Here is a 20,058-nt window from a genome sequence, read left to right as displayed (position 1 = left end):
TTATAAAATATCCAAGAAAAATAAAATTTAAATAATTAAATTACAAAAAGGAATCATGATACCAAAATATAACAGACCTCAACAGAAAAAAAAATTAAGTGAGAAAAAACAGTGCAAGTTCATGTAATGATATCTCAAATTATAGTGGTTTCAAAAGATTTATTACACATTTATTTATTTTGAGCCCTGGACAAACAATAGTTGAATTCAGAAAGTTGGTTTCTTTACTGTGTGATTCCAGAAGATCACAGTCAGAATATAAGGTCTGGTAAGACGAACATAACCCACAAAGCCATTTTTGGAACACCATATTATAGCCTTATAATTGATGACTGGAGTGGTAGATAATAAGTCATATTCAATTTAGTTGAAAAATCATGTGAACTATATCTTAAATAGAATTTTGCTCCTATGATGTCCTTTATTCCTGATTTGATGAAGTGTGTTTTTCTCTGATCTAAACAAAATAACATAGCACTTTGGAGCAAAGATTAGGCTTAGAATGCTTGCACTGGAAGCTAAGATAGAGAAAATTTCCATAACCACTGTAGTCTTCCCTGTGGTGCTGTGGTAGACAGGGAGGAAGGTGACCCAAACACTGCAGAACACCAGCATGCTGAAAGCCAGAAATTTAGCCTCATTAAATATGTCAGGCAGATTCCTGGACAAAAAAGCCATGATGTAGCTAGCAATAGCCATGACACCCAAGTAGGCCAGAGTGCCATGGAAGGCAAGACCTGAACCCTTGTTGCATAGAATGATGATATATCCATGTTCAGATTGAACATCCATCTCAACAAATGGAGGAGATGTACCCAGCCATATACTAGTGAAAATCACTTGTACCAGGAGGCAAACTGGAATGACCAAATTTGGGGCCCTTAAAAATAGCAACCATCTTGTCTTTCTTCTTGGAGCAGTAATCTGAAAGGCCATGACAACAGTGATGCTTTTGGCCAACACACAGGATAAAGCTATGGTGAAGAGAAGTCTAAGTAGATTCTCCTGCAGGATACATGTAACTGTGTTTGGAAGTCCAATGAAGAACAAAGGACAGAGGAAACAGTGTGTGAGAGTGATGAGCAGGATGTAACTGAGAGATCTATTATTGGCCTTTACAATTGCAGTATCTCTGTAGTTTACAAAGACCCCAATAATAAGAGCTGTGAGTGCAGAGAATCCCATAGATATGATTGTGAGTCCCATCCCCAAGGGATCATCATAGGACAGAAATGTTACAGTTTTCTTGAGGCACTGTCTCTTTTCTGCATTTGCATAATGAGTTTCTGGACACTTCATGCACTGGTTCATATCTGGGGGTAATAGAATTCGGTCATGAATGCATGGTCAAGTTTTTCCTTTATCCTGATATATTTTATAGTTACAAGTCATTGACTGTTATTACAACTATGCTCACTTGTTATTTTCGGTGTAAATAAGTGAGTATTCTAAGGTAAACGATCTCACTGGATAAGGTTTCTACTCATTTCTAAAGCCCCATTAGCAAAAGCAAATTATGGAGAAAAGGCTATTTTTCACCATACAACTTATAAATATATCACTGAGAAAACCAGGCAGGAACTCAATGTAGGATGTGAAGGCTGTAGTTGAGTCCATGGGGGTGATGTTTTGTATAACCTTCCTGTACTGTGATATTCAACATGCTTTATTATGTAGCTCAGGTTCACCTCTGAGATTGTACCACACATAGTGTACTAGGCCAACCCACTGGAATTGCTAACCACAAATATGACCAAATAAGGCCAATTCTTGAAGGTATTTTTAAACTGTAGTTTTGTTTCATTACATAAATTGTATCAAATTGACAATCAAAACATTCAGAACACCACCTTCCAAAAGACTACATATTTTTGTTGTCTTCCACTATCCCATGTTTTTTTTCTCTTATTACCGAAGTGATTTGTTTATATTTTTGCAATATAGTTGACACATACTTTTCAGTCGTGAGAATACAAAATTATCCAGCAAAAATTAATTCAGTCCTTACACCAATTCTCATGGAATATTTTTTAATTTCAAAATGGTTGTATGAATCTAATTTTAAGAAATACATTGTTTACTGATTTTTGTCTAAATTGATCATGGTTTCAGATGTATGACACATTCAATTTTTTATAAGTTTCTTTTGTAATTCAGTAATGTGTCTAGTTACAAAATTAACTCAAGGAAGTCAGTAACCCTCCTTTATGCAAATGATAAATGGGTGAAGAAACAAATTAGAGAAAAGGCAACCTTCAAAATAGCCAGGAATAATGTAAATTATCTTGTTCTAATTCTCACAAATCATGGGGAAGATCTGCATGACAAAAGCTTCAAAACCCTGAAGAAGTAAATTGAAGAAGATACCAGAAAATAAAAAGATCTTCCATGCTCATGGATAGGTAGGATTAACCTAGTAAAAATGGCCACCTTACCAAAAGTGACCTACAGGTTCAAAGCAACCCCATCAAAATACCAACACATTCTTTTGAGACCTTGAAACAGCAATTTTCACTTACATATGAAACAAACAAAACCAAAACAAAGAAAAAATATGCAGGTTGATGTCATTATGCAGAGAAGGCAATCAAGATAAATTGAGGCCTGTCATTGGACAAGAAGAAAGGGAGGCAGGAAAATAGAATTTTGAAGGGAGGGAGAAGCACTAGAGAGAGAGTTGGAGCAAGGAGTTGCTGGGAGAACATGATGGCAGATGTTTAGATTCTTCTTGCACATAGATACAAATTGGTATGGCTAGTTTTAAGAGATGAGTGTGTATAGGATATTGTGTTGTTTAGATGGGCAAATTATATCTTATAAATTGGATCAGAGGTTATTGTGTGGTCTGTTCTTTCATGTGGTGACTTAATTGAATTCAAGAGAGTGTGTGGTGGCTGGATGCACTGGGCCACCAGAGAATTGGGATGTATATGCCAGGCATGGCAACAAATCACTAAGGACACTGAGTAAAAGGCTTGCTGACTGCCTGGGTCAGAGGAAGCCCAGGAGAGAAAATGTCTAGTGGTAGTGTCACCCGTTCTTATTTTTTACCGCAACAAGCAAATAAAATCCTGAAAAGTCAAAACAATATCAAACATTAAAAAAACTTGTGGAAGAAACATTTCTGACTGCATGCTGTACTTATGAAGAATAGTGATAAAACTGGTTTCATAATAGAAAACTACTGGTCCATCAAAGGAGTCAAATCAAAGTCAGAGGTGAACCCAAACACCTCTAACACTTGATATCTGATTTTAAGAGAAAGCGCCAAAACCAAATAGTGGTTAAAAGAAACCATCTTCAAGAAATGGTGCTGGTCTAACAGAATGCCTGCATGTAGAAGAATGCACATAGACCCATATTTATCACTGTAAACAAAACTCAAGTCCAAGTCAATCATGGACCTCAAAATAAAATTGGATATACTAAATCTCAGAGAAAAGAAAATAGTAAATAGTCTTGAATGCACTGGTACAGGAGACAATTTCTTGAACAGAACACCAATGACTCACATTCTACAGTCAACAATTGAAAAAAGGAGACCTCATGAATTAAAAACTTCAGTAAAGCAAAAGACATTGGCAATAGGACATAATGGCAGCCTAAAAGTTGGGAAAGGATCCTCAACAACCTTCCTTCTTTTTTTTTTAATTTTATTTTTTAATTTGAGTATTTCTTATTTACATTTCGAGTGTTATTCCCTTTCCCAGTTTACGGGCCAACATCCCCCTAATCCCTCCCCCTCCCCTTCACCCATAAGGGTGTTCCCCTCCCCATCCTCCCCCCATTGCCGCCCTTCCCCCAACAATCACGTTCAGTCTTAGCAGGACCCATGGCTTCCCCTTACACTGATGATCTTACTAGAATATTCAATGCTACCTATGAGGTCAGAGTCCAGGGTCAGTCCATAGCAACTTTCCTTCTTACAGAGGGCTAATATCCAAAATTTGTAAAGAATTCAAAAAGTTAGAATGCAAAAAAGTTAATAAAATTAAAAATGGGGTACAGAACTAAATAGAGAATTCTCAACAGAGGAATCTCAAGTGGCTGAGAAGCACTTAAAGGTTCAAAATCCTTATCATCAAAGAAATGCAAATCAAACCAACTATGAGGTTCCATGTTACACCCATCAGAATGGCTAAGATCAAAGACTCAAGGGATAGTACAAGGGATATACTGGGGAAAAGAGAAGTACCCAAAATGAATAGGGGTGATCTTAGCTGTAACTAACAGAATTAGAGATTTGAAATCTGAAAACAAAACCTCCTTTAGCCAGGCAGGAATGCAGTGAAACAATAGAGACAGCAACTAAAAACAAAACCTTAAATCCAAATTGCATTCTGTCTACAAGAAATGCAGGGACCGGAATGGAGAAGAGACTGAGTGAATGGCCCATCAACAACTGGCCCAACTTGAGACCCCTCTTATGGGCAAGCACCAATCCCTGACACTATTAATGATACACTGTTATGCTTGTAGACAGGATTCTAAATTGACTCTGAGAGACTCTACCCAGCAGCTGATTTAGACAGTTGCTGATACCCACATTGAAACAGTAGAATCAATCTGGGAACACTTATAGAAGAATAGCAGGAAGGATTGTGAGACAAAATGTACAGAAATTCCACAGAAAAACAAACAGAAACAACTGACCTGGACCTTTGGGCCTTAAGAGGCAGATCCACCAGTGAAAGAGAACACAGGAACTGGACAAAGGCCTTACCATACATATTTAGCAAATGTGCAGCCTGTCCTACATGTGGGTCCATTGGAAGTGCAGCATGGTCTTTATGTGGGTCTGTGAGGTCTCCAATTGTGTGACATATGTTCTTCTAGTTGGGCTCCCTCTTCTGGCTTCACTCAGAAATGATGTGACTAGACCCACAGAGACTTCATGTGTCAGGGTGGGGTGATGCCTAGAGGAGCACCAACTACTCAGGGACACAAGGAATGGTAATAAGGATTGTGGGAGGTGGTGAACAGAAAAGGGGCATTAAGCAAGATGTAAAGTAAATAAATAGAATAAATAAATATAGAAGTTAAATATATATTTTCATGAGTATGAAGACAAAACTCAGAACAGTCAATTAAATTCTATGCTGGAGTGAAACATTGATGTGTGTTGTGAGAAATTAATTTCTTGAGACAAGAATACCTACAATGATCAAAATGTACATCATTCATATGTATTGTTTTAAAAGAAAATGGACTGGAGCGATTTAAATTGCTAAACTGAAGTAAAGGAATGACTATTTGGTCCTCTTGTCTAATTTTTTCTAATAGATTAATTTGTCAGAACAGTGTGAAAGGAGGGAAAATCTTCTCAGAGTCTTGTCATTTACCTGTCTCATTGGAAATCTCATTCTCTTGGCAAGGAATGCAGTCAAAGCAACAGGTAAGCTTGCCCTCCTGGATGATTTTCCTAAATCCAGGAGTGCAGCTCTCACTGCAGACAGACTGAGGGATCTGAAATATGTTTAATAGGAGGTATAAAATGCATGTGTATTAATCAGTGTGCAAGTAAAGAATGTTTTTATAATACAGATCATTTATTAATAAATTGGATATTTAAAACTATAGGTATTAGCTGTTTTTTTCTCCACATTTTCATGTAGCATGATATACATGTACATTCTGTTTTAAGTCAGGTCTTAAGACTATAAAATTCTCTAAGGCCTGTAAAGATTTTTAAAAGTCTAACCAAGAAGGGGTATATTAGATTGCTATAAAAAAGTCTAAGGAGGGCATGTTGGAACTCCAGACTGATTGTGTCCCTGAAATTCCTGGCTACACAAATGAGGAGATTTATCTTCCATGTGTCTGTCTGTCAGCATTGCATGAGTTAATGCCACCATAAAAACAAATGACACAGCATTTCTGAGAAGTGTTTACTACATTCCATTAACTAAGTTTTGAAAACCTGCTCAAAATGAGTGCTATCATTTTTGGCATATAAATAGAAATGGAAATCAAGTCCTGTCAGCAGCAGCCATTACACTCATATTCCTGATTTTTTAGGAAATCTTCCTGAATTCCTAAAATCAATGCTATCATGAATCACTGTAATCTTGGATTTCATCCTCAATCTTTGATGGAAAACGCAAAATCTTTTCCTCACATTAATTTTACTGCCTACATTCTTATAATGACAGGTAAGAAAAAAAGGAGCTTGCTCTCACTTTGCTGATTTGTTTGTCAAACACCTAAGTAAAGCCCAACTATGCACATCAGTTGTGTTAGAGTTTTTATTGTTGTAATAAAACAACACACCAACAGCAATGTGTGAATAGCAATTCTCATTTCAACTTCCACTTCCATCTCACTATTTATCATTGATAAAATTAAGGATAGGAGTTCAAGTCAGAAAGCTGAGAAAATACTTAAAATGGAGACCATATAAGACTTCTGCATAGTTGCTTGCTAATTAACCATGGCATTTGCAGCTTCCTTTTTTGGAAAACTAAAGAACAATTGTCACTTCTCCCATTTTAATGTATGTAAACAAAATGAAAGTGCTCCTATGTAAATGCTGTATCTGTACCACTCCTGACAGGTTTAGCTTAGGACAGTTTTTGTAAATATTTCCCTACTGACATTCTTCCAGGGTAACTCTAATTTATGTCATGTTAACAGCTGTTTGGTTACAATGATGCCATAAATTATAAATTCATATCCTGCTTTAATTGACAAAATAATTATGATATTGAAAATATTTGAAATCACATCCACCAGAATGAGTGAGCAATCAGTCAATTCTTTATATTTTTAGTTAAGTGTGATGGGGTCTACAGAAACAACAAAGAGTCACTAAATTCAGAATCATACATTATTTACATGCATTAAATTCTTTTAAATAAGGAACACACCCACCTCTGTAAATTCTATGGGCCATTGAATCATATATTCTGATAATGACAGCCGTTGACCCTGGGGAGAACTTGGAGAATATCTACCCACATTCACAAAGACTGAAAGACCTGTTGGCAAATTCCATAGGTTGGTAATATCATACTCTGGATCTGTCTTCCTTTTCCAGTCCAGGACAACATGATCACCAGCAGAATTTATCACTTGAATGTTCTTCAGAAAAGGGTGAAGCTAAAAGATATGTGAAATACTATGAAAAAGTTACATTCTTAGGAATGTAGAACTACACACACAAGTTATTTCCTGGCTGTAATGCATGATATAGAACTGTTTAAAATCACTTTTCTATAATGTTGAACAAAGAACACCTTAGTTTAAAATAAGTATAATTTGGTTTCTAAAATGTCAGTTTTAAAGAACAATCTAATTTAAGCAATACTAATAATCAAGGAATATAGCGTGAACAAATCTCAATTTCTTTAAATATAGCTGTCTCCTATTTTCTGAATTTTTTTGACAGCATTCATGTAGAATGTGAGTTTATTTGGTTTGGTGTGAAATCAGAAATGGATTAGAGAACAGAACATGTCTAGTGTTGTACAGGTTTTGTGAGAATGAGCATAAAAAGCTGAATTTTCCTAAAGAGATACTACAAAGAGCCTATCTCAGTTGCTTTTACCAAAGAAAGAATTGTTTCCTTAAATGAAAACTTCCACATAAACATGGGAGTACTTTCATATCTAAGTACCCAAGTATATATTACCTTTAACAGATTACTGAAAGAAAAATTAGAAATCTACTCTAACTAGTTTAGGACTTTTAAAAACATCAGTTATGGTGCCGATATTACAATACAATGAAAGGTTCATTACCTGCCAGGGGAAATAGGTATTCCTATTTTTGTTTGCCTGTGGTTGAATTTGGCACTGATTGAGAATCATCTCATGGAGACTGTTGGCAATGGTATACACAGCATTGTATACATTGTAACTCTCTTCAGATATGACCATGTCAAATATTTTCCCTGGCAACAATTCCAAAGAGGCATTGGGCATACAGTTTTCCAGGATTTTACAATCAGAAAGTGGGCAGTTGAAACTCAAACTCCACACAAAATGAAGAAAACTGTCATCTGGGTACTTGATGGGTGTAGCTTCCTGTATAAATTTTGTGAAACCAAGAATCTCCCCATGATGAGGTGAAAAAGTGAGAATACCGTGGGATAAACTTAACATATTGTATTTTGAATATTTTGAGCCTAGCAATTTTGAGGTTGTGATCCAAACTTTTCCCAGTGTGAACTTTCTGTAGATATTTTCTGTTTCAAAAAATATAAAAGTAATGTCTGTATAAATTATGATCACTTTTGCTGATGACTCCAGAATATTCACCCAAAAATCATGTGACACATTATATATTTCTTCCCCTAGCAAAAATACTGTCCTCACAAAAGCCATACAGATTTTATTCTTGTCCAGCTCCTTTGTCAAGTCTGATATAAACTGAACACCACTGTGGTCATCTGTGGTGAGCAGTCCCACCCAGGTCCAGTTGAAATAAAGCATCAAAGAGACAATAGCACAAAATAGAGATGCTCCATTGGGGGCCACCTGATACAGAGAAGGAAATTGACTTCTGTCAGTCAGAACATGATTAAAAGGTCCAAAAGTAAGCTGAAAGAAATACAGAACAAGAATTGTAATTTTAAAAAAAGAAAAGAAAACAACTTATGTCATAAACAAAAGTTTGAAGTGATAGATATGAAACTGTTCAACACTTCCTAATGACAAACGTAAGTTTCTGAGTATTTTTAGAAAATTAAGGAAGAGACTCAGGACTTTAAATTTTTGGCTGTACAATCCATTCTATTTACCGTAATTCAAAATAAAAAAGATGGGAGTATATTTCTCTGACTCTGTGGTTGTTCTTTTATACTAAGCAATCAAAATCTCTACCTTTTATTTTGTACATAGCTACAATCTGAAAAAAAGACTCCTGGCAGCCCATCACCCACATAACTCTCACTCACCTGCGGAAATTTGTAAAGATTCAGTAGTCTTGCAATATTTTCAGATGTTTCCCATGATACTCCCGTAAGTGCTGCAGCTAATTTGCTCTGTTGTCTACAGCTGAAATTAGGAATGAAGGTGTTCAAGCCAGTGAGCCAGTGGAATATATTCCTCAGAATATTCCTTTCATAATGTGGCAGAGTATAAATCTCAAGTCCAAGAGAGGTGTTTGGTAAAATGTCGGAGTTCCAGTTGATCTCATTGATGGCAAATAACATGGCCAAAACAAGCTGGTAGTTCTGTACTTTGACCCTGCATAGAAGTGTTATAGCATTTCTAAGGGGAACTCAGGCCAAGTTTATCTAAAATTTGTACAGTTTGAAAGTTTATGTTTTGACAGGACACATACTTTTATAACTACCAATTAAATGCTTCCATTCAAATGGTATGCTATGACATTTGAGGTTGATGAGATACTGAAGTGGCATATTTATTAATTACCAGCCCAACAGAGCTTGCTTTCTATGATCCTGAGATGTGAGACTATAACTTAATTCTACCCTCAAATGATGTGGGAATCCTTCACTAAACATTCTACTTTTCTGAGTTTTTAGCCTCAAAAAAATGAGAAAACAATTGTTTCTTCATTAAAGCACCAGATTCCTGAGACAGACTATTATGAAAGACCCCACTTAATAATTTTTATCTATCTGTTGCAACAGTTGGCTTTTCGAAAATATATATATACATATATATGCAAATATACGTATTTTTATATTTGCATTTGTATTCTTTGGGTCAGGGTATCTATCTCTGGAATATTTATATATACATATCTTGGTGTTGGGAACTCATGTCAATGCTTGTACATGAAATGCAGATGATAATGTTTCTCTGACTGACTTTGTTTTCAGTCTTCTTCAGGTTTTGTGACTCTGTTGTTATCCTTATATATTCCAAGGGAGTTGCTCTGAATTTTTCTGTCTCATCATCCCATCTCCTTGCAAGAATACTTCAATGTAATAGGGTACTGCAATTCCCAGAGTGATACCAGCTCTATAAATCTGAACTCATGTTCCTCTCCTATAACATAACTATTTTATATAATATGTCATCCCCTCACTTTTACAACAATGACATCTAGTGAAGAATATAAATTATACTTGAGATTGTAAATCTATACACATATGTGGTGTCAAACAATAATACTTTCAACATTTATTGTTCAAAAAGCTATGTGTCACCAACATTCCTAATTTTTCAAATTGGTCTTTAGTTCAATATCCAAAATTATAATTTCTATGAACATACTTTAATAGATTCGTTTAATTCCATATTATTTTTATCATTTCTAAACATATTTTGGCAAATAGGTTGATTCACTGAAGGTTATCTGAAAAGCAAAAAAGGCCACAGCATTTCACAGTCCAGTATGATCAAACTGGATCCTTTTCTTTATTCCTCTACAATTTTCAAAGTAGGCTTAGAGTTTTAAATCAGAACCATGCATAAATGATTACTAAATATGCTTGCATATATTCAAAGATAATTGTACCTCTTTTGGCTCACAAAAGAAAGTTTGTATTGCAACAAATAACTAAAGAATGACAGGCTGCCTCTGCAGAGAGCCCCTGGGCAGCACCCCACAAGCAAACCTGAGCCTCGGGACCACAGGTAAGACCAAATTTTCTGCTGCAAGAAAGCTGCCTGGTGAGCTTGGGACACACGGAAGCAGAATTTCTCTAGGACCAGGCACGTTCTGTGTTTACCAGAAGTCCCACACCCGCGGATCCCAACCCGCAGCAGCTCTCTGCTCCCAGACCCCATGAGAGAGAGACCCAACCGCCTGGTCAGGTGGGCACTCCTGAGGCTGCAGAGCGGAAGAGACCACCAACACTGCTCACCCCTGCCCACATCCCTGGCCCAAGAGGAAACTGTATAAGGCCTCTGGATCCCGTGGGGGAGGGCCCAGGAGCGGCAGGACCCCTGCCAGAGACACCACCGGACCCTGAAGGAAACAGACCAGATAAACAGTTCTCTGCACACAAATCCCGTGGGAGGGAGAGCTAAACCTTCAGAGAGGCAGACAAGCCTGGGAAACCAGAAGAGACTGCTCCCTGCACACACATCTCGGACGCCAGAGGAAAAAGCCAAAGACCATCTGGAACCCTGGTGCACTGAAGCTCCCGGAAGGGGCGGCACAGGTCTTCCTGGTTGCTGCCGCTGCAGAGAGCCCCTGGGCAGCACCCCACGAGCAAACCTGAGCCTCGGGACCACAGGTAAGATCAAATTTTCTGCTGCAAGAAAGCTGCCTGGTGAACTCAAGACACAGGCCCACAGGAACAGCTGAAGACCTGTAGAGAGGAAAAACTACACGACCGAAAGCAGAACACTCTGTCCCCATAACTGACTGAAAGAGAGGAAAACAGGTCTACAGCACTCCTGACACACAGGCTTATAGGACAGTCTAGCCACTGTCAGAAATAGCAGAACAAAGTAACACTAGAGATAATCTGATGGCGAGAGGCAAGCGCAGGAACCCAAGCAACAGAAACCAAGACTACATGCCATCATCGGAGCCCAATTCTCCCACCAAAACAAACATGGAATATCCAAACACACCAGAAAAGCAAGATCTAGTTTCAAAATCATATTTGATCATGATGCTGGAGGACTTCAAGAAAGACATGAACACACTTAGGGAAGCACAGGAAAACATTAATAAACAAGTAAAAGCCTACAGAGAGGAATCGCAAAAATCCCTGAAAGAATTCCAGGCAAACACAATCAAACAGTTGAAGGAATTAAAAATGGAAATAGAAGCAATCAAGAAAGAACACATGGAAACAACCCTGGATATAGAAAACCAAAAGAAGAGACAAGGAGCTGTAGATACAAGCTTCACCAACAGAATACAAGAGATGGAAGAGAGAATCTCAGGAGCAGAAGATTCCATAGAAATCATTGACTCAACTGTCAAAGATAATGTAAAGCGGAAAAAGCTACTGGTCCAAAACATACAGGAAATCCAAGACTCAATGAGAAGATCAAACCTAAGGAAAATAGGTATAGAAGAGAGTGAAGACTCCCAGCTCAAAGGACCAGTAAATATCTTCAACAAAATCATAGAAGAAAACTTCCCTAACCTAAAAAAAGAGATACCAATAGACATACAAGAAGCCTACAGAACTCCAAATAGATTGGACCAGAAAAGAAACACCTCCCATCACATAATTGTCAAAACACCAAACGCACAAAATAAAGAAAGAATATTAAAAGCAGTAAGGGAAAAAGGTCAAGTAACATATAAAGGCAGACCTATCAGAATCAAACCAGACTTCTCGCCAGAAACTATGAAGGCCAGAAGATCCTGGACTGATGTCATACAGACCCTAAGAGAACACAAATGCCAGCCAAGGTTACTGTATCCAGCAAAACTCTCAATTAACATTGATGGAGAAACCAAGATATTCCATGACAAAACCAAATTTACACAATATCTTTCTACAAATCCAGCACTACAAAGGATAATAAATGGTAAAGCCCAACATAAGGAGGCAAGCTATACCCTAGAAGAAGCAAGAAACTAATCGTCTTGGCAACAAAACAAAGAGAATGAAAGCACACAAACATAACCTCACATCCAAATATGAATATAACGGGAAGCAATAATCACTATTCCTTAATATCTCTCAATATCAACGGCCTCAACTCCCCAATAAAAAGACATATATTAACAAACTGGATACGCAACGAGGACCCTGCATTCTGCTGCCTACAGGAAACACACCTCAGAGACAAAGACACACACTACCTCAGAGTGAAAGGCTGGAAAACAACTTTCCAAGCAAATGGTCAGAAGAAGCAAGCTGGAGTAGCCATTCTAATATCAAATAAAATCAATTTCCAACTAAAATTCATCAAAAAAGATAAAGAAGGACACTTCATATTCATCAAAGGAAAAATCAACCAAGATGAACTCTCAATCCTAAATATCTATGCCCCAAATACAAGGGCACCTACATACGTAAAAGAAACCTTACTAAAGCTCAAAACACACATTGCACCTCACACAATAATAGTGGGAGATTTCAACACCCCACTCTCATCAATGGACAGATCATGGAAACAGAAATTAAACAGTGATGTCGACAGACTAAGAGAAGTCATGAGCCAAATGGACTTAACGGATATTTATAGAACATTCTATCCTAAAGCAAAAGGATATACCTTCTTCTCAGCTCCTCATGGTACTTTCTCCAAAATTGACCATATAATTGGTCAAAAAACGGGCCTCAACAGGTACAGAAAGATAGAAATAATCCCATGCGTGCTATCGGATAACCACGGCCTAAAACTGGTCTTCAATAACAATAAGGGAAGAATGCCCACATATACGTGGAAATTGAACAATGCTCTACTCAATGATAACCTGGTCAAGGAAGAAATAAAGAAAGAAATTAAAAACTTTTTAGAATTTAATGAAAATGAAGATACAACATACTCAAACTTATGGGACACAATGAAAGCTGTGCTAAGAGGAAAACTCATAGCGCTGAGTGCCTGCAGAAAGAAACAGGAAAGAGCATATGTCAGCAGCTTGAAAGCACACCTAAAAGCTCTAGAACAAAAAGAAGCAAATACACCCAGGAGGAGTAGAAGGCAGGAAATAATCAAACTCAGAGCTGAAATCAACCAAGTAGAAACAAAAAGGACCATAGAAAGAATCAACAGAACCAAAAGTTGGTTCTTTGAGAAAATCAACAAGATAGATAAACCCTTAGCCAGACTAACAAGAGGACACAGAGAGTGTATCCAAATTAACAAAATCAGAAATGAAAAGGGAGACATAACTACAGATTCAGAGGAAATTCAAAAAATCATCAGATCTTACTATAAAAACCTATATTCAACAAAATTTGAAAATCTTCAGGAAATGGACAATTTCCTAGACAGATACCAGGTATCGAAGTTAAATCAGGAACAGATAAACCAGTTAAACAACCCCATAACTCCTAAGGAAATAGAAGCAGTCATTAAAGGTCTCCCAATCAAAAAGAGCCCAGGTCCAGACGGGTTTAGTGCAGAATTCTATCAAACCTTCATAGAAGACCTCATACCAATATTATCCAAACTATTCCACAAAATTGAAACAGATGGAGCACTACCGAATTCCTTCTACGAAGCCACAATTACTCTTATACCTAAACCACACAAAGACACAACAAAGAAAGAGAACTTCAGACCAATTTCCCTTATGAATATCGACGCAAAAATACTCAATAAAATTCTGGCAAACCGAATTCAAGAGCACATCAAAACAATCATCCACCATGATCAAGTAGGCTTCATCCCAGGCATGCAGGGATGGTTTAATATATGGAAAACCATCAACGTGATCCATTATATAAACAAACTGAAAGAACAGAACCACATGATCATTTCATTAGATGCTGAGAAAGCATTTGACAAAATTCAACACCCCTTCATGATAAAAGTCCTGGAAAGAATAGGAATTCAAGGCCCATACCTAAACATAGTAAAAGCCATATACAGCAAACCAGTTGCTAACATTAAACTAAATGGAGAGAAACTTGAAGCAATCCCACTAAAATCAGGGACTAGACAAGGCTGCCCACTCTCTCCCTACTTATTCAATATAGTTCTTGAAGTTCTAGCCAGAGCAATCAGACAACAAAAGGAGATCAAAGGGATACAGATCGGAAAAGAAGAGGTCAAAATATCACTATTTGCAGATGACATGATAGTATATTTAAGTGATCCCAAAAGTTCCACCAGAGAACTACTAAAGCTGATAAACAACTTCAGCAAAGTGGCTGGGTATAAAATTAACTCAAATAAATCAGTTGCCTTCCTCTATACAAAAGAGAAACAAGCCGAGAAAGAAATTAGGGAAACGACACCCTTCATAATAGACCCAAATAATATAAAGTACCTCGGTGTGACTTTAACCAAGCAAGTAAAAGATCTGTACAATAAGAACTTCAAGACACTGAGGAAAGAAATTGAAGAAGACCTCAGAAGATGGAAAGATCTCCCATGCTCATGGATTGGCAGGATTAATATAGTAAAAATGGCCATTTTACCAAAAGCAATCTACAGATTCAATGCAATCCCCATCAAAATACCAATCCAATTCTTCAAAGAGTTAGACAGAACAATTTGCAAATTCATCTGGAATAACAAAAAACCCAGAATAGCTAAAGCTATCCTCAACAATAAAAGGACTTCAGGGGGAATCACTATCCCTGAACTCAAGCAGTATTACAGAGCAATAGTGATAAAAACTGCATGGTATTGGTACAGAGACAGACAGATAGACCAATGGAATAGAATTGAAGACCCAGAAATGAACCCACACACCTATGGTCACTTGATTTTTGACAAAGGAGCCAAAACCATCCAATGGAAAAAAGATAGCATTTTCAGCAAATGGTGCTGGTTCAACTGGAGGGCAACATGTAGAAGAATGCAGATCGATCCATGCTTATCACCCTGTACAAAGCTTAAGTCCAAGTGGATCAAGGACCTCCACATCAAACCAGACACACTCAAACTAATAGAAGAAAAACTAGGGAAGCATCGGGAACACATGGGCACTGGAAAAAATTTCCTGAACAAAACACCAATGGCTTATGCTCTAAGATCAAGAATCGACAAATGGGATCTCATAAAACTGCAAAGCTTCTGTAAGGCAAAGGACACTGTGGTTAGGACAAAACGGCAACCAACAGATTGGGAAAAGATCTTTACCAATCCTACAACAGATAGAGGCCTTATATCCAAAATATACAAAGAACTCAAGAAGTTAGACCGCAGGGAAACAAATAACCCTATTAAAAAATGGGGTTCAGAGCTAAACAAAGAATTCACAGCTGAGGAATGCCGAATGGCTGAGAAACACCTAAAGAAATGTTCAACATCTTTAGTCATAAGGGAAATGCAAATCAAAAGAACCCTGAGATTTCACCTCACACCAGTGCGATTGGCTAATATCAAAAACTCAGGTGACAGCAGATGCTGGCGAGGATGTGGAGAAAGAGGAACACTCCTCCATTGTTGGTGGGATTGCAGACTGGTAAAACCATTCTGGAAATCAGTCTGGAGGTTCCTCAGAAAATTGGACATTGAACTGCCTGAGGATCCAGCTATACCTCTCTTGGGCATATACCCAAAAGATGCCTCAACATATAAAAGAGACACGTGCTCCACTATGTTCATCGCAGCCTTATTTATAATAGCCAGAAAATGGAAAGAACCCAGATGCCCTTCAACGGAGGAATGGATACAGAAAATGTGGTACATCTACACAATGGAATATTACTCAGCTATCAAAAACAACGAGTTTATGAAATTCGTAGGCAAATGGTTGGAACTGGAAAATATCATCCTGAGTGAGCTAACCCAATCACAGAAAGACATACATGGTATACACTCATTGATAAGTGGCTATTAGCCCAAATGCTTGAATTACCCTAGATCCCTAGAACAAACGAAACTCAAGACGGATGATCAAAATGTGAATGCTTCACTCCTTCTTTAAATGAGGAAAAAGAATACCCTGGGCAGGGAAGGGAGAGGCAAAGATTAAAACAGAGACTGAAGGAACACCCATTCAGAGCCTGCCCCACATGTGGCCCATACATATACAGCCACCCAATTAGACAAGATGGATGAAGCAAAGAAGTGCAGACCGACAGGAGCCGGATGTAGATCTCTCCTGAGAGACACAGCCAGAATACAGCAAATACAGAGGCGAATGCCAGCAGCAAACCACTGAACTGAGAATAGGTCTCCCTTTGAAGGAATCAGAGAAAGAACTGGAAGAGCTTGAAGGGGCTCGAGACCCCAAAAGTACAACAATGTCAAGCAACCAGAGCTTCCAGGGACTAAGCCACTACCTAAAGACTATACATGGACTGACCCTGGACTCTGACCCCATAGGTAGCAATGAATATCCTAGTAAGAGCACCAGTGGAAGGGGAAGCCCTGGGTCCTGCTAAGACTGAACCCCCAGTGAACTAGTCTATGGGGGGAGGGCGGCAATGGGGGGAGTGTTGGGAGGGGAACACCCATAAGGAAGGGGAGGGGGGAGGGGGATGTTTGCCCGGAAACCAGGAAAGGGAATAACACTCGAAATGTATATAAGAAATACTCAAGTTAATAAAAAAAAAAAGAAAATAAAAATTATGCCATCAAGATCAACACATACTTAAGAGAATATTGTTAAGTGTGGAAGTTAACCCATGGAAGGAGAAAGGACAATAAAAGAGTCTGAATCTCAAAAAAAAAAAAAAAGAATGACATAAGTGGGCAAAGAAGAAGAAGCCAAGTAGAGGCATTCTCAGAAAACTGAAAATCTACTGCATATCCTGTTATTAACTTTGGGGAATATTGTTAACATTGGACTAAAAACAGAGTCAAATTACTAAAAGAGTATACCCTATAGGTAAGATAGAAAATACACACAATACCCCAACAATATAGATGCAAATAAAACAACTCATGTTGAAAAAAACCTGTAGACCTTGTTCACAGGGTGAGAACTCTTAGAGACTCGCCCATAGACTTTGGATAATAGAAACTAATAACTTCTGAAAGCAGGAGAAATAGTCATTTGGGGGGAATGAGCATCAAATTACTTATCCAATTCCAAATACTCAGTACCAAAACCAAATGTAGACATGCAACATTAAATGGGCTCAACAGGCTGTAGGTATATAAGTGTATTGTGTACAAATATATAACTAATAACAACAAAACAGTAGGCCATTAATTTGAGAGAGATAATTTGGGAGATATGAGATTGTGTGGAGAATGACAAAGGAGATTTTGTAACAGGAAGGTTGGTGACAAATGATATAGTTATGTGATAAGAATGATAAAGTGGAAAGGACAGACAGGATAAACAGTTCTCTGCACCCAAATCCCATGGGAGGGAGAGCTAAACCTACAGAGAGGCAGACACGCCTGGGAAACCAGAAGAGACTGCACTCTGCACACATCTCTGACGCCAGAGGAAAACACCAAACGCCATCTGGAACCCTGGTGCACAGAGGAAACGGCGGCGCAGATCATCCTGGTTGCTGCCGCCATGGAGAGCTCATAGGCAGCACCCCACGAGCAAACTTGAGCCTCGGGACCACAGGTAAGACCAACTTATCTGCTGGAAGTGACCTGCCTGGTGAACACCAGACACAGGCCCACAGGAACAGCTGAAGGCCTGTAGATAGGAAAAACTATACGCCAGAAAGCAGAACACTCTGGACCCATAACTGACTGAAAGAAAACAGGAAAACAGGTCTACAGCACTCCTGACACACAGACTTATAGGACAGTCTAGCCACTGTCAGAAATAGCAGAACAAAGTAACACTAGAGATAACCTGATGGCGAGAGGCAAGCACAGGAACCCAAGCAACAGAAACCAAGACTACATGGCATCATCGGAGCCCAATTCTCCCACCAAAGCAAACACGGAATATCCAAACACACCAGAAAAGCAAGATCTAGTTTCAAAATCATATTTGATCATGATGCTGGAGGACTTCAAGAAAGACGGGAAGATCTCCCTTGGAGAACAAGTAGAAGCCTACAGAGAGGAATCACAAAAATCCCTGAAAGAATTCCAAGAAATCATAAATAAACAAGTAGAAGCCCATAGAGAGGAGTCACAAAAATCCCTGAAAGAATTCCAGGAAAACACAATCAAATAGTTGAAGGAATTAAAAGTGGAAATAGAAGCACTCAAGAAAGAACACATGGAAACAACCCTGGATATAGAAAACAAAAAGAAGAGACAAGGAGCTGTAGATACGAGCTTCAACAACAGAATACAAGAGATGGAAGAGAGAATCTCAGGAGCAGAAGATTCCATAGAAATCATTGACTCAACTATCAAAGATAATGTAAAGCAGAAAAAGCAACTGGTCCAAAACATACAGGAAATCCAGGACTCAATGAGAAGATCAAACCTAAGGATAATAGGTGTAGAAGAGAGTGAAGACTCCCAGCTCAGAGGACCAGTAAATACCTTCAACAAAATAATAGAAGAAAATTTCCCTAACCTAAAAAAAGAGATACACATAGGCATACAAGAGGCCTACAGAACTCCAAATAGATTGGACCAAAAAAGAAACACCTCCCATCACATAATAGTCAAAACACCAAACGCACAAAATAAAGAATATTAAAGGCAGTAAGGGAAAAAGGTCAAGTAACACATAAAAGCAGACCTATCAGAATTACACCAGACTTATCGCCAGAAACTATGAAAGCCAAAAGATCCTGGACAGATGTCATACAGACCCTAAGAGAACACAAATGCCAGCCCACGTTACTGTATCCTGCAAAACTCTCAATTAACATAGATGGAGAAACCAAGATATTCCATGACAAAACCTAATTTACACAATATCTTTCTACAAATCCAGCACTACAAAGGATAATAAATGGTAAAGCCCAACATAAGGAGGCAAGCTATACCCTAGAAGAAACAAGAAACTAATCGTCTTGGCAACAAAACAAAGAGAAGAAAAGCACACAAACATAACCTCACATCCAAATATGAATATGACTGGAAGCAATAATCACTATTCCTCAATATCTCTCAACATCAATGGCCTCAACTCCCCAATAAAAAGACATACATTAACAAACTGGATATGCAACGAAGACCCTGCATTCTGCTGCCTACAGGAAACACACCTCAGAGACAAAGACAGACACTACCTCAGAGTGAAAGGCTGGAAAACAACGTTCCAAGCAAATGGTCAGAAGAAGCAAGCTGGAGTAGCCATTCTAATATCAAATAAAATCAATTTTCAACTAAAAGTCATCAAAAAAGATAAGGAAGGACACTTCATATTCATCAAAGGAAAAATCAACCAAGATGAACTCTCAATCCTAAATATCTATGCCGCAAATACAAGGGTACCTACATACATAAGAGAAACCTTACTAAAGCTCAAAACACACATTACACCTCAAACAATAATAGTAGGAGACTTCAACACCCCACTCTCATCAAAGGACAGATCATGGAAACAGAAATTAAACAGAGATGTAGACAGACTAAGAGAAGTCATGAGCCAAATGGACTTAACAGATATTTATAGAATATTCTACCCTAAAGCAAAAGGATATACCCTCTTCTCAGCTGT

General features: G+C 38.1%; 1 protein-coding gene across 2 annotated transcripts in view; it reads right to left on the bottom strand.

The window, feature by feature from the left end:
- Positions 1-384: 384 nt before the first annotated feature.
- Positions 385-20,058, bottom strand: part of Vom2r54 (vomeronasal 2 receptor, 54) — a 41,439-nt gene continuing 21,765 nt past the window's right edge. Inside the window, exons 2-6 of one of the 2 annotated variants that reach the window (XM_006241129.1) lie at positions 8,897-9,188; positions 7,740-8,540; positions 6,871-7,098; positions 5,343-5,466; positions 385-1,313 (exon numbers count right to left, since the gene is read on the bottom strand). In XM_006241129.1, the coding sequence (XP_006241191.1) occupies positions 385-1,313; positions 5,343-5,466; positions 6,871-7,098; positions 7,740-8,540; positions 8,897-9,188 (2,374 nt within the window). Of the gene's footprint in view, positions 1,314-5,342; positions 5,467-6,870; positions 7,099-7,739; positions 8,541-8,896; positions 9,189-20,058 lie in introns of those variants that run through there. The other variant, NM_001099494.1, reaches the window with a different exon arrangement.

Source organism: Rattus norvegicus, chromosome 7, assembly GCF_036323735.1.
Source record: "Rattus norvegicus strain BN/NHsdMcwi chromosome 7, GRCr8, whole genome shotgun sequence".
Taxonomy (NCBI): domain Eukaryota; kingdom Metazoa; phylum Chordata; class Mammalia; order Rodentia; family Muridae; genus Rattus; species Rattus norvegicus.
This window is presented reverse-complemented; position numbering and strand designations above follow the sequence as displayed.